This window comes from Apteryx mantelli, chromosome 6 (assembly GCF_036417845.1).
Source record: "Apteryx mantelli isolate bAptMan1 chromosome 6, bAptMan1.hap1, whole genome shotgun sequence".
NCBI lineage: Eukaryota > Metazoa > Chordata > Aves > Apterygiformes > Apterygidae > Apteryx > Apteryx mantelli.
Genome location: NC_089983.1, coordinates 8,956,960 through 8,979,186, shown reverse-complemented (window position 1 = coordinate 8,979,186; position 22,227 = coordinate 8,956,960). Strand labels below are relative to the sequence as shown.

General features: G+C 44.0%; 1 protein-coding gene across 4 annotated transcripts in view; it reads right to left on the bottom strand.

Annotated features, from left to right (window-relative positions):
* LRRFIP1 (LRR binding FLII interacting protein 1) overlaps positions 1-22,227 on the bottom strand; it is a 94,838-nt gene that overhangs the window by 23,570 nt on the left and 49,041 nt on the right. The window contains exons 3-4 of one of the 4 annotated variants that reach the window (XM_067298717.1): positions 12,416-12,460; positions 11,836-11,886 (exon numbers count right to left, since the gene is read on the bottom strand). The exons of the other annotated variants lie outside the window; for them this stretch is intronic. Of the exons in view, the coding sequence (XP_067154818.1) occupies positions 11,836-11,886; positions 12,416-12,460 (96 nt within the window). The remainder of the gene's footprint in view (positions 1-11,835; positions 11,887-12,415; positions 12,461-22,227) is intronic. 4 annotated transcript variants of the gene reach the window in all.

The window sequence follows — 22,227 nt, the reverse complement described above, 5'->3', positions numbered from 1 at the left end:
GGCATACCAAGTCAGAGCATCGCGAACCAAACGACTCCGCCGTTAGTAACGATTATTCACAAGATGCAGCCGCCGAGTTCAGGCAGCGCCTACAAAAAGCCGCTGTCCGGCTCGCGGAGGTGCAATAGGCGCCCGCGGCAGCGGCGGTGCCCAGCCGGCGGCCCCAAGGCAGCGTGTTACTGCACACGCCGAGGACAAGCCAGCCTCCCGGACCGCTGGGAAGCTCTAGGAGTTTCCTTCGAGCAGGGCACCAATTACTCGCTTGCAATACCCCATTTTGGGCAGCCCCAGCCTTGCTGGATTGACAAGGCGAGCAGAAAAGGTGTCTCAAGTAGAATGAAGCACTTGGGCTAATCAGGATTTTGCACATTTTCCCAGACCAACTTAGGTCAAGAGCAAACAAAGTAACTGTAGGAAAGGGAGGAGCAGCAAAGGAAAACTCTTTGTGCCCTTTTTAAAACAGCTTTCCACTACTCACTCCAACCGTTAACAAAAAGGTGGGGCTTTTCTTTTCCTTTTTTTCTTTCTTAAGTTCAACTAGAGAGCTACAGAGACGCTGGACAATCGGTCCAAATTATTTGTCCCTAAAACACAGGAGGCTGTATTATCCAAATGCAGGCAGAGCAAGAAGTCCGGGCCAGGTAAAACCAGAGGGCAACAGACCCAATTTCCATTTTGGGAAGGAGGTTGAGACGTGGAAGCATAGCCACTGTTGTGGAGACCGAGATCAGAGTAGTACGAAGCCTGCATTAATAACAAAGAAAAAAAAACCTTGAGAACTCAGCTTAGTAACACGAAGGAGTTTCTTAATTCATTTAAACGGAAAGCAAAAAGTAAAGTAGGTGCTTACAAACAGCAAGAATCCAAGGTGATCATAGATGGGAAAAAAAAGGGGATAACATATAACCACATTAAGGAAACTAGCTTAAAGATACGATGGTGCGTGAAAATTGTGTGCCCTTTCCATTTGTAAAGTTGAGACTTTTTAAACGAGTGAAAGGCCTTTCCCTTATACGTATAGTGTCCTATACACAAAATACCTGTTTGATTTGTTTTCCAAGAAAGGGCCTCAGGCCCCCAAGACCTCTCCTCCCCTCTCACCGTTATGGCCCAATGAGAAAATAAGCTACGATGACACTTTTTGTACGGGACTTAGAAGATGACGGACCAACATTTCCAAAAGCACATATACGGTTTCTGCACCTAAGTTTCACCCTAACTCTAGTTATGAGGTTTAAGCCTCCGCGTTAAACCAGCCTGGTGTGCTGCCCGTACCCACACCTGGAAGCCTTGCTACTTGGAGAGAAAGGGAACGCGCCAGTGAGCGTCGCAACTCAATGGTCAGAGGAAACATTCACAGCGCATTTGAACAACAGTTGCCAAGAGTATAGACACCCCCCGCCACCACTTGACCAGACCTTCCCTAATTAGCTGTACAGTTCCAATAATTTAATTTTAGGGGAAAGAGGAAAGTAAACTCGGAGGTACCAGACTGGATGCAATGCAATATGTCCCAGTGATATTTTGGTATTTATTCAGTTTGCAAAACATTTTGGTAGAGATGGAAAGACAAAGCTCTTCTTCACCCAGAGCTGCTCTAGCCATACCTCCAAATGGCTCAGAGGGAGACAGTGCAAACAGCGCTTTCAACTGCATTTTATAAAAAGGTGTCTTACTGTAGCTTGTTACCTGAATCTGTATTCTTACCTGAATCCGTAAAGTGTTTTTACATCTGTACTGTCCCTTAAACACTTTCCACAGAGTTGTGAAGCTGAGCGCGTGATCAGGCACACTGCGCATGGTCTACCTTTAAGATCTTTTACCTTTCTTGGGAGATCTTTTACCTTTCAGTTCACGTCAAAACAGCCCACCTGCACACAGGGCTATCACCGACTGTTCATCCTGTTGTCCATGGGCTCCTTCAAGATGATGGTTCTAGCCCAGGCCCGACTCGTTTACTAACGGAGAGCAGCCCATGCAGCCCAGGAAGGCTAACGAAGGCAGGGTTTGCTGGGCAAAGCATGGAGCAGCTCGGCCATGTTGTAAAACAAAGCCCTTCATTCCCAGGACTGCCCAAATCAGGATTGCTTAAAAGTGTTGTGTGGTTCACGGCAGTGAGGATGTTTGGCATTGAGCAGTTTCACTTCATTAGGCTTTTCTAAAGACACGAGACATTCTGCATGGTTATCAGGGAGATGGCAGCACCTCACAGAGCGCTTTTCACAATTCCTTTCCCATAAACTCAGATGTGGGAATCATGTTTTATCTTTCTCTGTCTTTTCTTCAACTTCCTCCTGGAGAAATTACAATTCTTTGCCTTGGGAAGAATCCCAGGATAAGGAGCATCTCGTATCGCCAGTAGCTTACTCTCTCTCTGGGTTTTAAACACTTTGATGTTTCTAACACAGAGAGAACCCCAGCTGCGTGTGCCAGGAAAAAAACAGCGAGCCAGAGCTGCCACCCTCACAAATCAAATCACCTGGAGGTCTTCAAACTTCTTATTTCATTCCCTACCGTCATAAATTCTTTATGCCCCGCAAGCTCGAACCACAACCCAGGCTTGCACAGGGTGTCAGAAGAAGGTGCCAATTGGGCTGTGAGAGAGAGACAACCACCAACAGGGACCAAAAAACTGTTTGGGTGCTGGTCAGGAAAAGCGAACAGGCCGCTGTCAGCCATGGCAAGACTGAACGCAAAGAAAAATTCTGTGCAAGAACCCAGTATGCATAAATCAAACATCTCCTTTATGCAGAGTCGTGCCTAGTATCTAGCCAACTTCCACTTCCAACCAAGCTTCCACTTTTGGTCCACCCCTTAGGAGGGAGGAGATCTTAATCCAGCTCCAAGTTCGATACCAAGAGTGCCTCAAGTGACTATTTAACAACTCTAGCAGGCTTAAGACCACTCTTACCTTCTGCAGTACAACATGATTTAATCTACTTTTGTAGATAACATCTCCATTCATTCCGCCCGGCACCTGGGCTGGAGCACAGGACGCCAGCTCGGATTTTCTGCTGCAGCACGTTATCGCTGCAAATTTCTGCTTTGCAAGCACTTCAACACAAAGCCAGCAAAGGCGGCTTAGCGGAGCGCAGGCCCCCTGAAAGCAGCAGGATAATTATAATACCAAATGGAGCTCGGTATTATGGCTTCCCAAAAGCTTTGGGAAGAGCACCTGTAAGTAGGCGCTTACATGCCTAAGTAGAACACGCGGCAATATCCTGGGAGGGACTGTTGTGTTAAATGGCTGTTTTTAACGTGCATGGATATTTAAATTTGAAAATGGAGCCGTTTTCGGTGTAGACTGGAAATCTGTATTCCAAGAAATTGCATATTTTACAAAGCCAAAGGAATCATGAAAATACAAAATCTGCCTGGTATGTCTGAACTCTGAGTGCTGCAGTGACTAGCAGAAACCGGACACAAATCCCATTAATTCCCCAGAGTTCACGAGGCCACTTCTAAAATGCGATAAACCGGTTGCTCTGCCCAGCCGGGGCCAGACGCAGCCGTACCGAGCTGCGCCGCGAACGCGAGCGCATCCTGAAACGATTTCTGTGCTCCGTCTTCTGCAACTAGCCCTGCACTAGGGCAGGGGTTGCAGAGACGTGCTCGGCCTCCCCCAGGCAACGTTTAATTCCTTTGCGAGCGTGTGTGCACGCGCACAGGCGTGCGGCAAGGACCGTTCTTAAAGAGCTCCACTTCTCTTAAAGAAAGCGCTTTGCTTGCCCCCAGAGAGCTCATAACCAGCACGCAGGCTGCCTTGGTACAGAGCATCTCTTCTGCTAAGGTCTCACCGGTGAGAGACAGGACAGCTTGCCACACACATCACTCCATTTTGCAACTTAAAAATGAACACCGATTTGAGACCAACCCCCCCAAACCCAGCGGTATTGCTAAAGGTGAACGTCAGCTAGACTGGCATCCGCTGCTTTTGGAGATGGGGGTCATTACGCTCCTACAGAGAGTTCAGCTGCTCCAAGTCTCCCCAAACCCTTGCCCCCCTTCTAAATAATGATTCATCTGAATTACACTTAGTGATGAAAACATCAAGGAGCTAATGGTATTGCCATAATTACGCTCTCCATACACTAAACCTCCAAGCGACTTCTCCTGGCTGGATAACTTCCTCGCAGGTATTTGCCTCTTCTGCTGTCCTCGGGGCTCTGCAGCGTGGCAAGAAAGAATTACAACGCGCCTGGCCAGCAGCACTGCATAATAGAGGTCCTCGAACTTGCCAAACAGTTCAGCATGATCTCCAACAGCAGGACATACTGGTTGCTTAAGAGCTTAAGCAAGAGTATTTCGTTCTCTCTTCTTCATGTACATAAGCTAAATGCATAAAACCACGTGGAAGCAACAATTTAAAACGGACATCAAATATAAGGTCCCATTTCATTAGTTATACAAGCACCTTGTTTAGCTACATGCTTATAAAGTAACCCCAGTGAAGTCTATCTTATGTTTAATATGCATTGCTCAAACACTTAGCTAAATGGAATCTTGAAATAGTTTATTCTTCCCCCTAAACATAGAGCTTTAGTCTGCATACCATTAAACTTCTTTAGATGTTCTGGTAGCATAAAGATCAACAAGCTCCAAGCTTTTTGTCTGCCTTTGTGAAGATAAAGACGGGGTGGGAGGGGGAACCCCACAAAACAAAACAGGCTGTGCCTGAAAAGAAATACATTTAAATCATCTGCACAAACCCCAATAGTTAACGAAGCAGGACAACTCCTGCAGCTGATGCAGAACGCTTGTGCTGAAACAGAAGGGAAGGGAACACTGTGACCCACGCACAACGCAGTTAATAATGAAGCTCGTTTGATGAATATCTCTGGAAATAAAGTAAATCAATGGTAATATCACATAGTTTAGCGGTAACACTTTCATGGGCTGTTCAACTCCGTGGGAATTTCCAGCAGCTCTAGGATACAGTTTATAAAGGAAAAATATATAATTACGCAAACTTCAAATATGCAAAGTACATTTGGAGAAAATTCAAAAGCCAAAGACTGCTCTACACGTGCAGATCTGGAGACATGGACTAAATTATATGTGGGGACAGGGAGTTTCAGCATTTGACTATTTGCATAAACGTTGCACAGACTAGAAAACAACCACCATGCTACCTGGAACGCATGGAAATCCCCCAAACTAGCTTCCACCCAGGTATTTCTCGTCACAATTTAACTTTTACCCAATTTGGATAACAAGGTTATGAGATTTTGCCTTCCAAGTTCTACTTGCATCAAGTTCACTGACTTCCTTTCCCACTCAGGGCCTTTTTTTTTTTTTTAAATAGCTTATTGCTGCACCTCTGCATATGACAAACTGCAAAGCCCACAACGTGCAAGACAGGAAAAACCTGCTTTACCACAGAAAAGAATTTGATAATTAGCTTTAATCCCATTAAAGAGGGCAATAGTTCTTACATGAATATAAATAATCTACTAACCCTGCTAGATTTTCTACTCTGGGATGATCCATACACGTCTTCCTCATAACCATTGGCCTGTTATGGAAGGAAAGGAAAAAGAAAAAAAAAGAAAAGGAGAGAAAAAAACTGAAGCAAACCCAAAAGAGCATTGTAGGAAGAGTCATCACGTAAGAAGAGCAAAGACAGAGGTGGCACTTTGCAAAGATACACCAGGAATAGAAGTGCAGAATTAGGTCCTAATTTCAAACAACCCATAGGAAAAACCTCAAGAACATGAACATTTTTGGGTCTGTCTTTACCCATAAACTGGCCAAAAATGTCAAGGATACTCTTGCTTGCAAAGAACTTAATTCCTTTTTTTTTCATTAAGAAATTCAGTTTAGTAAACATGCAATGCTGTATGAAACCTCTTCTATTTGGCTTTCCTCGACTAAATCTAGAACAGTGACCATCTGCCACATCCAAGTATTTTGTGTGGCAATCCAAAGATTAATAAGAGATTTTTAATCCGTTCAGCTGTCTGCTATCATATTCAATAGTGACACGAATATGCGTTCTCTGAAAAAGAAAAAGGACACTCAGAGTCAGCAATTCATAAGCAGGGGGAGATACTTCAAGGCCCTAAGGCAGTAGGGTCGGAGATAAAATTAAAAATCACTACGATGGAGACTGTTTTTAGCCTGGAAACAAAACATTTGAAGATGAATTGATAGACCCCAAAATCACCTATACTGATACCACTAAAAGCTCAGATTTCTCAATCAATTCACCATATTAGCATCACTACATGATGAGGCTTGCTTTAACACAAAGAACAAGGAAGCCCTCCCATGTTTTGGGGAGTGGAAATTTAATTAAAATTTTAATTTTTAAAAGTCTAAATTTTAATGCATTCCTGAAATGAAAACCCACTAAACCCAACCTGAATCAGTTTTCAAGCAAAAATATATACTCTAACACTTTGCTCCAGAATGGTTAGAATGAATCTTCAGGAGCTGAAGACAACGCTTCAGCTGCAGCCTCAACAGCTCTGTGTAACCCAGTTACTTCTTTCGTTACTACTCTGAAGAATTAAGTTTGCCTTTTTTCAACAATGTTACATGGCTAATTGTAACCTCAAATCTTTCTGAATTATTCCTATGCAGAATTCCTTATATTTGTATTAGGATATTTAATTTTTCCCCTTTCATAAAATGTACTAGTCCTCATTTGTTCTCATTGTTACTCAGTTTTGGCAAGCTGCCTCCTATCATCATCAGTGTTTTTGTTCTAACCTTGCGTGAAACCTCCTTGGCTCCATGTAGTCAGACAACCAGCAATACAGACTCCTGCAGAACCGGTTTCTCCTTTCAAAACAGATGGTGCTGTCTTAGATGGGCACAGACCAGTCGAGAGCCTTTCCAGCTGCATCTTATTCTAATATTTTTCAACTAATTGTGCATTATTTTACAAGGATTTGATCTTGGCCAAGGTTTCATATAAGAATGTCTCGTGAAAACACACCAAAAGCCTTGTAGTCAAGTTATATTCACATCTCATGCTCTTCTTTTATGCACTTAAAGAATTACCTTGCTTAGCTAGGGCAATTAGGTTGAATTGACAGGATTCATTTCCCACAAATCCTGATCAACTGTTTCTCACTGTATCTCTGAGGCACTTCTAAACACATCTGTTTAATTTACCCTAGTATCTTTTAGACTTCAAGGTCCATAGTCCAGAAGCTCCACAGTCCTGTCTCCAGGGACCTTTCCAGCTCACAGTCTCGAAAGCAAATGCTCCATAAGTAGCGTTTCAGATAATTATTTAAGTTCTCTGGGGTGCATTTTATCAGGTCTTGCTGACCTTTGTTCTGTGCTATGTTAAAGTGTTTATCAGCCGATCGTAACCTTTATGAAAATGGGAGCAAACAAGATGGCATACTGGGGAGGCTGAAATATTCAGATTTTACTTGTTCTCCCTTCATAGCGATGTAACTGACCCTATTCTTTTCTATGTTTTCCTCTTGCTTCTAATGGATGCAGAAAGCCTTCTCATTGCCATTAGGTCCATTTATGCTCGTAACCCTGTGTGCCTTGGACTGATTTCATCCCTACAAGCTAACGCTACTGCTTCACGCTTGTTCTCAATCACGCACCTGATTTCCGCTTCTCGGGAAGTTCTGGACTGATCGCCAGTTTGCTGGAGACCTCCCAACCCGGCCAGGGCAACCTCTCAGGTGATTCGTCCCCCTCCTGCCTGCGGCGGCAGCCCACCACTCTGCCTGCTCCATGAGCTCCTTCACCCCTTGCAGTCGGCGTTAAAGCCCATTATGCTTTACCTTTTGTCCAGGTCTGGCTTTCCCAAGTGCTAAGCAGCGCCCTGTTGATACGGGTACTAGTAAAGCACTGGTATTATCCAGAACTACCTTTAGGCTTCCTGATAAATGTTAATGTGCACCATTACCATAATCTCCCGTGGAGATACAGAATTCTTTAGCATTTTATCATCTCAACATATAGCACCTCCTTGGATGGAAGCACTGCCATGTGCAACATGCCATGCATTGCTCTGAACGGTTAACTCAGCATCCCAACCTGAAAGTAAGCCCAAGCTCTCTGTTTCCCCACAGAAGATGCTGCTAATGATGTTGAGATGAAGAAGGCATTTAAACAAGCTCCCTTTACCCTTGATTTTTTCCCCCTATTTAAAGCTTCAGCAGTCTTAGCCAGAAGTAACATGCTTAAAAAACTGCAAATTATTTGTGCTCCTGAAGCATTATTACTAGCTACTCAAATGTCGTTATAAATCAGCGCTAACCCATTACTTTGATATATGTAAAACAGTACTACTCCCTACATGAAAAAATGCAGCCTTTACTATATATATTCCATCATTTTTTACTTATTTCTGTGTCATGTTAAAACTCAAATTAGGTTTTGAGTTTTTCAAGATGCTCTTTATAAACAACACTGACATAAGTGAGTGTTTGGATTATACTACATTCTGCAAATGAAGGGATACTCAGGATTTTTACACACCCAACAAGTCCAGAGAGTTACACCGTATCCTTGACATTAGGCTGGTTAGCTCTTACAGCCAATATACTGGCAAATATTCTCCAGTCCCATCACAGTGGTTTTGCACGTAAAAACCTCTCTAAGACAGACAGTTGAGATACATACTGCTCTGGAGTAGCTCTTCCTTTTGGTCCTCTCATTCTCTAATCCAGCCTGCAGTGAGATTAAGAATGCAGGATGAAAAAAGATCATCGAATTTACGTGCACCCATCTATAGGCAGGCATGCACAGCAACATGCAAAAATATCAGTCCGATACTTCTCCAGCTCTACAGAACACGGCTCAGTAAGCACACATGAGAAATCAAATCGCACCAAACTCAAATGACCAGTTATTAAAGAATATTTCTAAAAGCGATGATAGCACTGTTAAGTTTAGGAGCCACAGTTAACGTTATTCATGCTTGCTGGGTTAAGTCAATTAATAGAGCTACCAGCTGTCTATACTTACTACATCTATACGTCCATGCAAAATCCAAATGTGTTTGAACTATTTCTGTATATAGGTCACTCACAAATAGATTCACTGCATTCCTAATTTGAAATAGAGCAGGGAATGAAGAAGAGGGTGAGAAAACTGTAGTCTGTAAAACTGCTCTCCGCAGCTTGCTTTTCAACGTACTGAGGAGGAAATAAAAGCCGTTTCAATGGAGTAGAAGTGACAGACTTTCAGCAGCTTCACAAAAGAAGTGCAACCGTATTTTGCCTCTTGCGGAAACAGAAAGACCTCTGTTTCAGCACAGTGCTGTCACAAGAGAGCACTGTTAAGAGTATGAGTAAATTTTCAAAACTGAGCGTAAAGTCACAGTCTCCATTCCCCCTCCATGCCCTTTCTCTTCTTCCAAGAGTCTTCCAATATATGCAATGAACATACTGTGTAGTCTTGTTATTAGCCACAGAGTTTGATTTTTATCTTTCAAAGTAAAGATAAAAGCTGAATGCACAAGATGCATCTTTGGTAGGCAGAATATTTGGCCTGTTACCTTTGCTAGATCTATTCAAAGTGAGTTTGGGAGGGGTTTATACCTTTTCAGATTCACGCTGAAATAAATGCAGACGTACCTGGTCAAAGGATGGGCAGACTGATAGAGACAGGGAAAATACAAGCTGCTCTACTCTGTCCTATGAGAACTACTGAATTAGATCTAGTTTAGATCTCCCTAGTCACTCGGTGCTTCTCCTCTGAGCTGGATGCACGTGTCCGAGCGGTATGCGAGGAAGTAGGGTCTTTACATCAGAGACCACAAAATACCATCAGGATCATTTTAGATCATTCCTTATCTTAGATCGGTTATGGCAATCAGTGTTAGTTTCTGCCTCACAGTTAGTTTTTAAACACCCACTGCAACTTTCAGGCTGTTCTCACCACTGGATAGGCGCTGGTGTATTCCAAGTGAGACTATCAAGGCATGAGAGGAAAGAAAAATCAGAATACAAAGGAAAACACTGAAGGAAATGATGGGATGCAGTGAAAAAGAAAAAGGCATAGAGATGTAAATCCCACCTAAATAATTTTGATAATTCTGGATTTCTTGCACAAAGCCAGAGGTCAGGAACTTTGGCTAGCAGAGAGACCAAAGAAACAGCACAAACTATCACCAGTGAGTAATAACACAACAATATTTCCTGCTGCATGGTCTCAGATTAGACAGCAGCCCGCTGAAGCAGGAGGACAAAGCAGCTTGTGGTAAAAAAGAGACTGAAGAGATGCTTGGTCGTCTCACGCTCAGGATGATGTTTTTGAGCTTCCCTTCGCATGATGAAGAATCAAGCAAGGGGGATTTCCAAAACGAGAGAGGCAGGACGTTTTTGGTAGTTTCAGAATGAGCCACAGAAAAGCTCGTAAGGATGCTCCGTCATTGCAGCCTGCAGAGGCACAGATACACTCAAGCTAACATTACACCAACTCACTAGGCCGCTGCTTACGGTGTGGTCACAGCTGGGCAGCTTAAATCAGCTAGCCAGCCTGGTCTAACCAACATCTCAGGTGGTTCTCTAGTCCATGCTGATGGTTGCACTGCCAGAAATCTTCACAGACATCTTTCCCTCCAAAATACTTCCATAAACATGTTGACAGGGTCACTCAACCCTGTTCTGCTGGGGATACTTTGTCAGAAAAAAAAAAAAAAAAAAAAAAAAAAAAAGGTAATTCTGACCTAGATATTTCAAAAGAAAATTAAAATAATCCTACGATGTGAAATCTCCACAGAAGACAGAAATCAAGAAAAAGATGACACTACGAATGATACAGGCCTTGCTTGTTTTATAAAAACATGACTGATCATCCAAGCTTTACCATGTAACTAGTGCTACTGATGACCAAATTAAAAACAGCAACATCAGTTAAAAAAAAAAAAAAATTCTCAGTGAAACACAACCATTTTAGGCACAAATGCCTCCGTAACCTAAACCAGTCATGGCTGATTCATATTCAGAACTGCTGAGTACTTCCTCCATCGTCCAATATTGACCGTTCCAGTTGCGCTGCTAGCTGAATGCTTCTCCGTGAACCTCAGCAGCAACCATCTCTGGTCACCTTCAGAAGGCCACCAGTGTGTGCTGAGACAACAGCATTAAATGTTAAAGAACTAAACTGCTTAAACTGCCTTCACAATTACAAGAGCTGATTACGTCTACCCTAGAGGGGAGTTAAGATTAGCGCACGTGCGTATTATCTGGACAAATGCTGTACAGATACTTTGAGAAAAACTGTTTGAAGGTTTTCTGCAGATTAGCACTGGCGAGCCGTGACACACTGTGCTCTACTAATCCCTCCCCAAAACTCAAATCTGCAGACGAGTTTCAAATATCTCTGCGCAGCTTTGAGGAAGGGGGTGACCCGTGTTCCCAAAGTGCCCAAAGACTTATCTTTGCACTGATACTTTGCTTCCGCTTTCCTGAGCTAATGAACATTGCTCACAGAGTGGCTAGGGCTTCTCCTTCCCAGAACCTCAATATCAATAATCAGACAGGGAACCTTATGTGGTGCATACAAGAAATAGCTGTGTAGACCAAAGTTTCGCTAAGCCCTTCCTGCAGGAATAACTGAGAACAGCCTTTACCAGAGGGGTATCTATGGAGTTGCATGCTCTGCTTGCGTTGCATGCTCTGCTTGCGTTCTTCAACAGTGTCTAAAGACTTGACAATTCCCCTGCTTGAAAGAATTATTGGCCTAAACGAGCTTGAGAAAAGCACAAGCCTTCAACAAGAGCTTGGAGGGAAGAAGTTATTAGAGCACTAAAAAAAAAAAAAAAAAGATGCGAATAACCAATCCGGTGGTATAGTAGGATAACAACTTCATTAAACACACATGCACACTTTAATTGTACAGTTTACTAACCCTCAGGCTTCCACGGCTACCCACAGACATGCGCTCATCTTCATCCGAAGCCTATCAAAAGAAAGTGTAAAGACAAGAAAACAATGAAAAGAACACAGATAACAGAAAGCAAAGCAAATGCAGATGGCTTTGATGAGACAGAGGGAAAAAAAATTATAGGATAAATGCCTTTAAAAAAATTGCATTAAATTATAAAGAAAAAGTAAATGAAATCATACAGTGCCCAAGAACTGCTGTCACGCATTTTACTACAGGATGAATTACAAGCTTGCTCAGGTCTTACCTGCTCTGTTTTTGGCTCACAGTCTGAATAAATTAACTTTAAATGTTTCCAGCAGGTCATTTCCCACCTCCCACCTGCCACCTCTTTAATCCCGGACACATGCTAAAGTTCCCCAGCCCATTTCATCTGGCTGGGGAGAGTGCAGAGAAGGCATGAAGCAGGTTTGGGGGGGTTTTTTTAATCATTATTTTTGGGGGGGTTGCTTTTTCTTCCAAAAAGAGACCTTCCTTACACACTTCTTTGTTTTCTTAATGCGAAGCTTCTAACTCTAAGGAACAAGCAAAAGTCAATACGAACCGAGGCATTTCTTCGGGCTCTACGGGAATAGCGCTCACTGTCTTCCTACCAAGGCAGCAGAGAAAAACAAAGAATGAAGCGTTGAAAGGACAGATACACCAGCACAGCACTTCCAGAAAGACACAGAGAAACTTCAGTAATGTTCAGGACTTGGTAAGGTTTAAACCAAATAAGGGAAGGTAACACTATATCAAACTGGGAAATAAATAAGTAAATAAATAAACCAAAATGATTTCCTTCATTTGTGACCCCAGCCTTGCCCCCCTCCCTTTCAGCCTTCTATACACTTTTATTAAATTTGCAGAAAACTGTATGCAGTGACTTCTTTATCTGCATCTCCGAAAAGGATTACACAATCAAGCGCATCTCTCTGCGGCTGGGAACCAGTATACTTACAGTGCTTTTGCAATTAAGCTTTCCAGTTTACAGGCCTTCCAAATAAATCTGAAAAATATTTTATTTGAAATAATTTGGCAGGGCAATTGTCGCTCTAGTGCACGTTCCAGAGAGGTGCAGCCCGGCTGTTTCCTCCAGGCTAAAAGCATCTGCCGCCTGCTCGCGCCCTCTGCGACACCCAGCACCGCCGCCTTTTACAGCACAGAGATCGTGTTAATACTGGCAACACGGCAGGATGTATTCTGCTGCAACAAACTGGTTTTGCACGGAATTTAGGAACAGTGCTAGAGGGGAAAAACCCAGCTTTCAATATTGTGAATTAATGGTTGTGACAGGTGAGCCCATTTCTAAGCAAGCTTGAGTGCAGCCATTAAAAACAGCCAATCCAGGTTCCCAGCAGGGGATTACTCGAGTCCAAGCTCACCAAGGAAGGATTTAAGGAGACTTAATGGCTCATCTGAGAGAATGGAGCATCCTGGGCGGGCGGTTAGTTCCTGCGGCAGCAGCCTTGCAAAAAGGCATGGGCCGAACCAGCTTTTAGGCAGAGTAATCATCGAGGCTCACAAGGAAGCCCTTTAACAACTCTTCCATCTTACACTGGGGTTGTTAAGACAGTCAGACACTTCTAAGGGCTAAGTCCACATCTGGTACCAACTTTGGTGGCTTAGCAAATAAGAAAATCCAGGAAGCTGCATTACTAGGAGGAGTTTGCTTTGCCGGAGCAGGAGTAACATCGCAGCTGAAGAGCGCCCCTGAACCGGTACAGAGATAACTGAAGAAGCATGAATAAAACCTACCCCCAAATTAACTAAAAGCAGGCTTTGAAAAGACTGAAATTGTAATAAAATCCACAAGAAATCAAGCAAACTCCTCGTATCATAAGTGGCTTTAATGGGTCTCTACTCCAATCTAATTTCCAAGGGATCAGGTGGAAGCAGAGGTTTGTAAAGAGAGATAGCTCTAACCAAACCCTTGCGAGGATTTAAGCTGATCAAAACCCTCATTTTGGGTCTAAATGCAGACCGCAAGAATCTTTGTGGTCAGACTGCAGTCTACGTTTCCAATACATGAAAATACCTACTTTGTGGGATTTCAAACTCTAAACTGTACAAAAAGTTGACAATGTAAAAGTTGTGCAACTACGTTGATCAAGGCCTACCATCCATTGCTCGATGTCGCCCCATTTAGTATCCAGACCATAATATTTCTATAGACAGAAAAGGGAAAAAAACAGAGTTTAGATGAGAAAGGTGAACAGCGAACATTGAGACATGCATTGCCAGGTTAGGGCCGAGATGTAGTTTCACGCACACGGGTTAGACAACCACGCCGGTGAAAAGCCACACGTGGGGCCACGGGAGACCTTGCCTGAAGCCCGCATCCAACACGGCACACACCCCAAAAAGCTGCCTGGCAAAGGGAAAGGAGCATTCACCCGCGAGGCTGGGGTACTAAACAGCTGCTTGTTTTTCAGCAACGTCAAAAATGGTGCTCTGGGGAAAGGAGCAAAGAGTGTAACAAGTCTTGAATTCCTGACCCATTTGAGTCATGATTCATTACAAGGGATCTGAACGCACGACACTTTCAGGATGAAAAACGCTGTCAAATTGCGTTTACCGTACAGATTTACCAAACTGGGAGGACAAGTTGAATAAAACACAACTAATCTCTGTGCAAGCTTATTCATTCCGAGTCATTGTTTTTGTAGCTCTTCAAAGCTCCTTTTCACAGCACAAGACTCTTATTTTTGCTTAGACTTCAATCGTCTTGACAGTGGTACAGTATCACTAATGGGGACAGTAGAAGGACCTCTAGGATGTGCTTTACCATAGCAAGCTAGACTGGAAAGCTCTCCACTTTTCAGTACCAAATGTCGTACAGTTTCCTAGAAGACTGCCTCTTCTCATCTGTTCCTCTCTTCATACTTTCTTTGCATAAGATTTGTAACTTCCCACTGAACTTGCATTTCCACCAGACAGCAAATTGTTCCGAGATTGGCAAGTTTAGCAGGACTTTTCTCCCTCCCCAAGCATGCATTTAGAAGCTCATCCCCAGAAGTTTGCATTTATAATGATAGCCATAACATTCTTGTGTGAAGGAAAAAAAAAAATCATTGGACTAAAAGACAGTAATCAGCAAAAGGAATTCTGGCTTAAGGAAGTATAATATGTATTTTAGAACAATTTAAGTTTTGCACTTTGGGGTTCATGTAATTGCAAAAAATGCAAGCCTATGCTTGCCGGCTTTCTTAGAGGCAGAAAGAGGCAAGAGTATCAGCAGTCAAAACATTACATAATGATCAAAAATTGGGATCTTGTTCCAAATTATATTCCATATTTAGTGCTCCTTCAATGGTATTAATGTAATCTGTCTTACTTTCGCCCTTAAAAGCCCCACTCATTATTAATTAATAAACTTGAAGAAACATCTAAGCACTTTGTTTGATATTGTATCAGGCTATTCCCACTTCAGGCTTCTTCCTCAATAAATAACCAGATGATTTGCATCTTAAGATCATTTTCATCTTAATAGCTCTAAAGAGCAGAAAGCCTGTCGTGAAGTCAAAGATGCACATGGTTGCTCAGGTAGGACATCGTGGACAGCCCAGACTGTACAAGTTCCTTTAAATGCTGCCAGCTTTGAGGTCACTTTGAGAAAGGGAGGGACCTCACAGCAGCCCAACTCATTAGGAAAAACATGAGAAACAAGGTTTTTAGCCTGCTAATTTGAAAATGGGAAATAAATTCAGCGCATGCAGGTTTAGACAGTATGCAAAAACACGTCTCTAGAACAAGAAAGAGACAACAATTCAGCAAGATTGTTAACCGCATCCCTAACCAAGCACGGAAGTATTCCCTTCCCTTTCCCCACAAAACATTTAAGTATGGGCTCCAATACATTGAATTTCCCTATGCAGTGCTTAGCCAAAATGCACTTGAGTGAAATTTTTCCCTCCAGCCTGCTTGAAGGTAGTGAGCATTACCCTACCAAGCATTAAACATTTCCCCACAAGTGCTCAGACTAGTTACTTCCCGGCATAAGCGTGATACTCGGGGATCAGGCTTCACCATCAACTAGGTCAGGTAGAGCCTTCTTAGAGGCTTTCTTCCTCCCAAAATACATGTATGTGATTTTCTGATGTTCAACATTGATTTAATTAAAAAGCAAAGCAAAATTAAACCTCAACAACAACCCACACTATGAAAAGAAAGAGTCCTTCTTCACATGGGGGAAGGACCCCTTCACATGGTCCTTCAAGGACCCCTGAACATGCTAAGATTTTTTTCCAAGTCTACTGCCCCTTCTTTTTCCTTCCCTTTGTTCTCCTCGCTTTCAGGCAAAGCCTTCCAAATTCAGCTTTGCAAAATGGACATAGAGAGCATCAATCTCTTAAAGACTTGCATGTTCTCAGACTTCACCTCTTCACAAGTTATGTTCCACTTCCAATCTTTGCCTCCACCATTTAAAATTAGATAGCTACAAGCTTAATACTCCCAAAGAAAAATGTTAATGAATGCAATCGCCAGGAGACTATTTTTAATTTATAATTGGCTAAACGGAACATCCCACACCGGACTGCACTGGTCACATTTGAAGTATCAGATATTTTGCCAAATCAACTACTTCTCATCTCTTTCTCTAATCAGCTACTCTCTCTTCTTCCCAAAGAGGCCTTTTATGAATGAATGCACAGGTTAAAAGAAGAAATTGTGCTTATCCATTCATTTGGTCTTTAGTTTGATGTCTCTGCCAGCCTCAAGTTCTCTTCTACCCTGAAAAGTGATATTACAATTAAATAATTAATGACATTAATACCATTGAGAGAGAATTCCGGATGCAATTTGCTCGCTAAGGGACTCGCCAGACTTGCAAACTCGCTAGGGGATGTCATGAGGTTAACCCACGCTTCTTCTCATCCACGCCAGAACCCCATGAGTCAACAGCCGCCTTGTCTCCCGCGGGGCTGCGCATGGGCCAGAAGATTAACTTAAATTAGTTCCCATAAAGGAGATGGATTGATAACAAGCCAGTTGATCCGTGCAAAGATGTTAATTTGATTCACCCAGTACATAGTCAACTCCACAAACAAAAACAAGAGTAAGGTATAGCTGTCACCAAATTAACGAAGTCAGGATTAAACAGCAGAGCAGATGATGTCAGTAGATATCTTCATATACATATCCACTTCAGAACAGCATTTCTGAGAAGCACGCGCGCGCTGCTAGGTCAAGCTAGTGAAACATGCAGCTAAGGCTACCAGAGTGCCAAAACAGAACAAACAGACTTTGGGTTGAGGGCACGTTTATCATTCAGCAAGCAAGAAAAATTTCAGGAACAACAAAAAAAAAAATCATTCAATGAGGTGGAAAACAGCAGGCTTAAAGAAATAGATGCTTCTTCCCTCCCCGCAAAAAAATCTATCCAAAGCTATTCTCTTCCGAGGCACTGCCCAGTTCACACGCTGGAAGGACAGAATAGCCGAACATCATAGGAAAACCCTTTGCTGCAAACTTCTGCTGTCACACAGCAAGCGACCTCCGTTACAGCTATTAATATCATCGTCGTTCCCGTTTAGAGCCATGAGCCGGTAATTGCGGGGGGAGAAGAGATCACGGTTTCAAACCGAGGGGAAGAGAGCATTAATCTAACGATATAAAAGCATTTTTGAATGTTTAGGTCATGTTGGAAGAAAGGCAGTATACTTCATTTCTCATAGGACTGCAAATTCACCGCATCCCCAATTTCCTCCCATGACTTTTTACCAAACAAAGTCACCCGCATGCCACCCTTCCCGGTGGCACCACTTAAATGCTCGCCCAGCCTGAAACGTTTGCAGCAGCGCCCTCGGCCTTCCCCCCGCAAACCGCCGCGCGGCTCTCAGTGACGCGCCGAGCCCCCGTACGCTCTCGCACGGCGGCTCCTTCGCCAATTTACCCTTCCGCTCATCCCTCGCCAGACGCTCGGCAGACGAGGTGACGTGAAGCGCCTGACACGTTTAACATGGGTCACCTTCGCCACCCATCCCACGAGGCTGCGGGAGGGAAGGAGGGCAGCTATATGGAAATATAAAGCCTGCTGCGCGTCTTCCATACCCAAGATTTTTTTTTCCAAAATGCTGTTAGGACTGGCAGTGTGAGGGGAAAAAAAGCAAACCACATGCAAACACGAAAGCAAGAGACCAGCCCTACCTTCTGAACTTGATAGATCTACGGGAGGAAGGGAAAGGAAAGACACAAGGAAACAAAAGCTAGAATGAATGAATAAATAGCAATGTGGTATTATACAACCTGTTATAAAGAGTCATTTATGCAGAACATACAGTGACACGTGAGTACAAAAAAAATATATTCACATCAAAACCCTGCAAAGTCAGGTAAAATGAAAGCAGTGCTGATCCCCTAGGCCTCTGGCTAGCTAAAATGCAGCATTTGGGTTTATATTCCCACTTGACACTTGGAGCTCCAGGCTGAGACCTCCTGCTGTGAGCTGAGAGCTCTTGCGTTTCCCACCCCCCTCCTTAAAAATAATGGATGCCCAGACATTCACCTAGAAGGACAGTTGTGCACCTACCATCCCAATAAAAGCAAATAGCATTAGCTACGGAAAAATCTTTCCTTCCGTGGAAGGCAGAAATTGTCCCGAACTGACAGAGCGTGGTTACAAACGCATCCACCCCGTGCATCTTCCACCCCACGGGAAAGCGGCAGCTCATCGAAACATTCGGGAGGTTTTGGGCACGTGTATTGCAAGCGCTAGCGGGAGAATTAAAGCAGTCTCTTTGCGGGTTGCTTTTGCAATTTTTAATAAGTTTCCAGTGATCCTTGGCACCGTTTGCAGGCACTAACGAACGCGCTGCTGCCTCTACAAAACCGTTGCTGAACGGCACACAAATACAAGCCAGCGGTAGAGCTCAGTTTTGCTGAAGGGGAGAACTGCCCTCGACCAATCCGCTTTGTAAAGCCACGTGAAAGCAGAAGACGTGTTTTCCAACCCACCGCTTCCCTGTGCCTCTCCGAGCACTTCCGAAGCTAAACGCGGATGCTGACTGCGGGCAACGCGGCGGACTCCTGTCAGCCGCTGCCTCAGGGACCCGTTCGGGTTCCCCTAACCGCGAAGGGCAACCGCAGAGCCCAGCTTAACGCCTTAGAAGTGCTCACTCCTGTTCCTACAGGCACGCAGGGGACAGGGTCTTTGCATCGTGCCCTTAAAGTCCGAGCTGAAGATGAAGCGGGGAGACAAGCACGCCGCGCTTGCCTTTAACTAAAAGTACAGGCTCAACTGCTGGGTGAACCGGCAGGTAAAAATCTTATTCTGCAGCTTAAAGAGTGGGAGGAGATTATTCTCTTTTCACTGCAGGCTTAATGTCAGTTTAAACAGTGGTCTCCGAGCGTGCGTCCTCGAAGAGACGTTTAAAACTTTGCCAGCAGAGCAGGCAGAAGGTACTCCTACACAAAACCTGCACTGCAATTACCCCTAACGCTGCAGCTTTTAAGTGTCTTGAAACAGTACTGTGAAATATTTCTTAAAGAAAAGGCTTTAATATATCTTATGCAAAGCTTCTGGGGGGGGAAAAAATATAAAAGAAATTTTTTTCTCTCCGTTTTAACCCCCAGCGGGAACAAGTTGTTACTCAGAAAACTGAGCCAACTCTTGACTTGCTCTGCTGTATTAATTAAAACTACGTATCTGTGCCTACGCAACCATGTGTCTCAGCACCAAACGCAACTGTAAAGGGTGCAGGAAACGCACCGACCTCTGCAACTGCGAACAGAGCGCGTAAAGACCGTGGCAAGGGAAAAGGCAGGGTCCCTCGCGGCTGTGACGCCCAGCAGCTGGGCGCCGGGAGCACAGACACGGGCAAGGAAGCGTCACCTATTGCAGCCGCCCTTTCAACGGAGAAAGTCCACCGGCGTTGGCCCCACGAGAGCTCTCCTGCACTGACCTACCGCACGCTGAAGGATGCCGGAAAGCCTACGGAGAGCTCCGGTTTAATCTTTTGTGTCTTCGGTGGATCAATCTTCAACCCTTATCTTCACAAATCAGCATGTCACAGACCCCGATTCTTGTGCTTGTTTTCTTTTCTCAGCTTTGGAGAACACGATTCACTTACCTGCCTTCCTTTCCTAATAAACCCATATTTGGGCTCTGCTGCTCGCCGTTTCCTTACATTTCAGAGCAAAGATAAACGCACTAAATCGAGCACGCTGCGCGGGCTCACGATTGCTCATCTGCAAGGAGGTTGCCTGCCGCGAGCTCCCAATCGTACGCCCCTTCGGAAAGGAAAGGAGCTGGATAACAATGTGGCTGAAGACAAATTCAATTTTCAATTTGCAAAAGAAAGCATCAACTCTGCGGCAAGTCCTGCTGGCAGCTACGCACGCTACATTAAGTAATTTCTGCCAAAGCAGAAGGAGCTTGGTGCTGGATCGTGTATTGCCCACCGCTACCGGTGAGCTTTACTCCACAGTTGTGACTAGTCTTTGGAGCAGGCTTCACACATTTATAGCCTAGAGAATACAGCGCAGGGCATTTTAATAGTTTTCTAATAAAAGTGCAGCTCATTCTACATACAAAACCATTCACCGGAGAGAGAACAAAAATCTCAGCTATCCTGTGCTTTTTTACTGAAATTTCTTTTGCGGTAGCAAGCAAAATATTACTTAAGTCATACATGTAAACTCACAATGCAAAATTTACCTAATTATTTTAAGATGCTGAAAATGAAGCCCGGATTAAGTTCTGTAATACTAGATGGTGGACAGGAGAGGAGCCAATTTCCAGCCACCAGATCCAAATCATGAAACGCCACCGCGAGCTATACTGCCGTGTTTATAGTTTGTAATGGTAACATCTGGAAACTTTTAACCTAGAGCAACAATATATATTCTCGAGCGATCCCTGCTGCACAAGCAGCCTGTCAGAGCACGCACATTGCTCTAAGCATGAACAAGTACACACACATGCACTAAATTTATTTATTGCTTTTTAACTCCTGTAAACTGGCTCTAAAAAGCCTTCTGAAGTAATAAAGCGAGTGCTTTAAATCCCAGTTATTTAATGTGGCAGCTGGGTGAAATGTGCTATTTATTACTCTGAAAAGTTTGTGAAGAAAAGTGGAAATGGCAGAAAACAAGCTGTACAGACACCAGCATCACAGTACGTTCTCCTCCAAAGAAGGGAGAGATGCCAAATCCCTTGTGCTGATTGCTACTTAGAATATTTTTTATTTATGTTTTCTTTCCTTACGCTTGCAAGATACTCGTGCCAATGAAAAGCTTGTTGCAGCCGTCCTCACTAGCTCTACCGCGCAGCTGGAGGCTGCGATTAAGCTTTTTGAAAAGTTTCCTGGATGACCACACTTGCAAAATATTAAATAAATGTACAGCCACATTTATATAACTTATTCCAGTGAATCAGGAAACAGATTATAATGAATTATTTGGGCTAGCTTGCCCTGAATTTGGTATTTTAGAATGACATCGTGTACCACTCAATTTCTATTTATACGAAAAGATTTTCCCAAATCCTCAGCTCGCTAGCTCTTCGGGTATTATCTGCAGGAGCACGCACACTATCTTTTCAAGAGATTCAGCCGATTCATGGCTAAATTTCCGTTTACTAGGACGCTCTTTGCAGCATCAGGTCCTAATCTTTGAAGGTAAGGGGTCATCAGCTGCATTAATGTTATCTAAAATTAGACGGTAACACTGCTGTCAGCTGCCATAGAGCCCATATTTAGTTTGCCGCCCGAATACCTGTGGCATCATTTTTGCTTGCTGCGGATCTTTCCGAGGCTGCTAGGCAAATCCCATCGCGCCGGGTGCAGGCGCAGCAGGAAGCTCGACAGCACCGCTGCTTTCCGGCAGCCCAGGCCTTTCCACTGGGGCCAGGGCTACGAGAAACACCGCTCGAGGAGGAGCCGCGGGATTACGAGCCGCCTCTCTTCCACGAGCATCGTACGTGCTAGCGGTGCTCCCAGCCGCTGTCACTTTTGGTGCATTTGAAGGTACCTCCAACCCTGCTGCGGCTGCAGTGCGTTAAGACACATCCAAGCGTGCCTCGACTAGCCGAGACGCTCCAAGCACAGCGCTCAGGCCGGGCAAGGTGCCCAAGGGCTGCTCCCGTTCCCGGCCAAGCACTGCAGCCCGCACAGCGCTGCTCTGCTCCCAGAGCTTGGTGCACCCTTTAATAGCTAAACTGGCCTTCTCTCCGCACCTGAAAGCGGAGAGGTACATTTATTCTTCCCTCGTATTTTTTTCCCCTTAATTTCCTTCATTCTTTCCCTCCCTTCAGAATTTGTTTCCAGAAAGTAAGTTATGATTGCTATTGGCCTCGTTACATCTGCTCCGCTCACTCATGAAATGCATGTTAACAAATGCAAGTTTTAAACCCTTTTGGTCCTTGTCGCTGGCTCA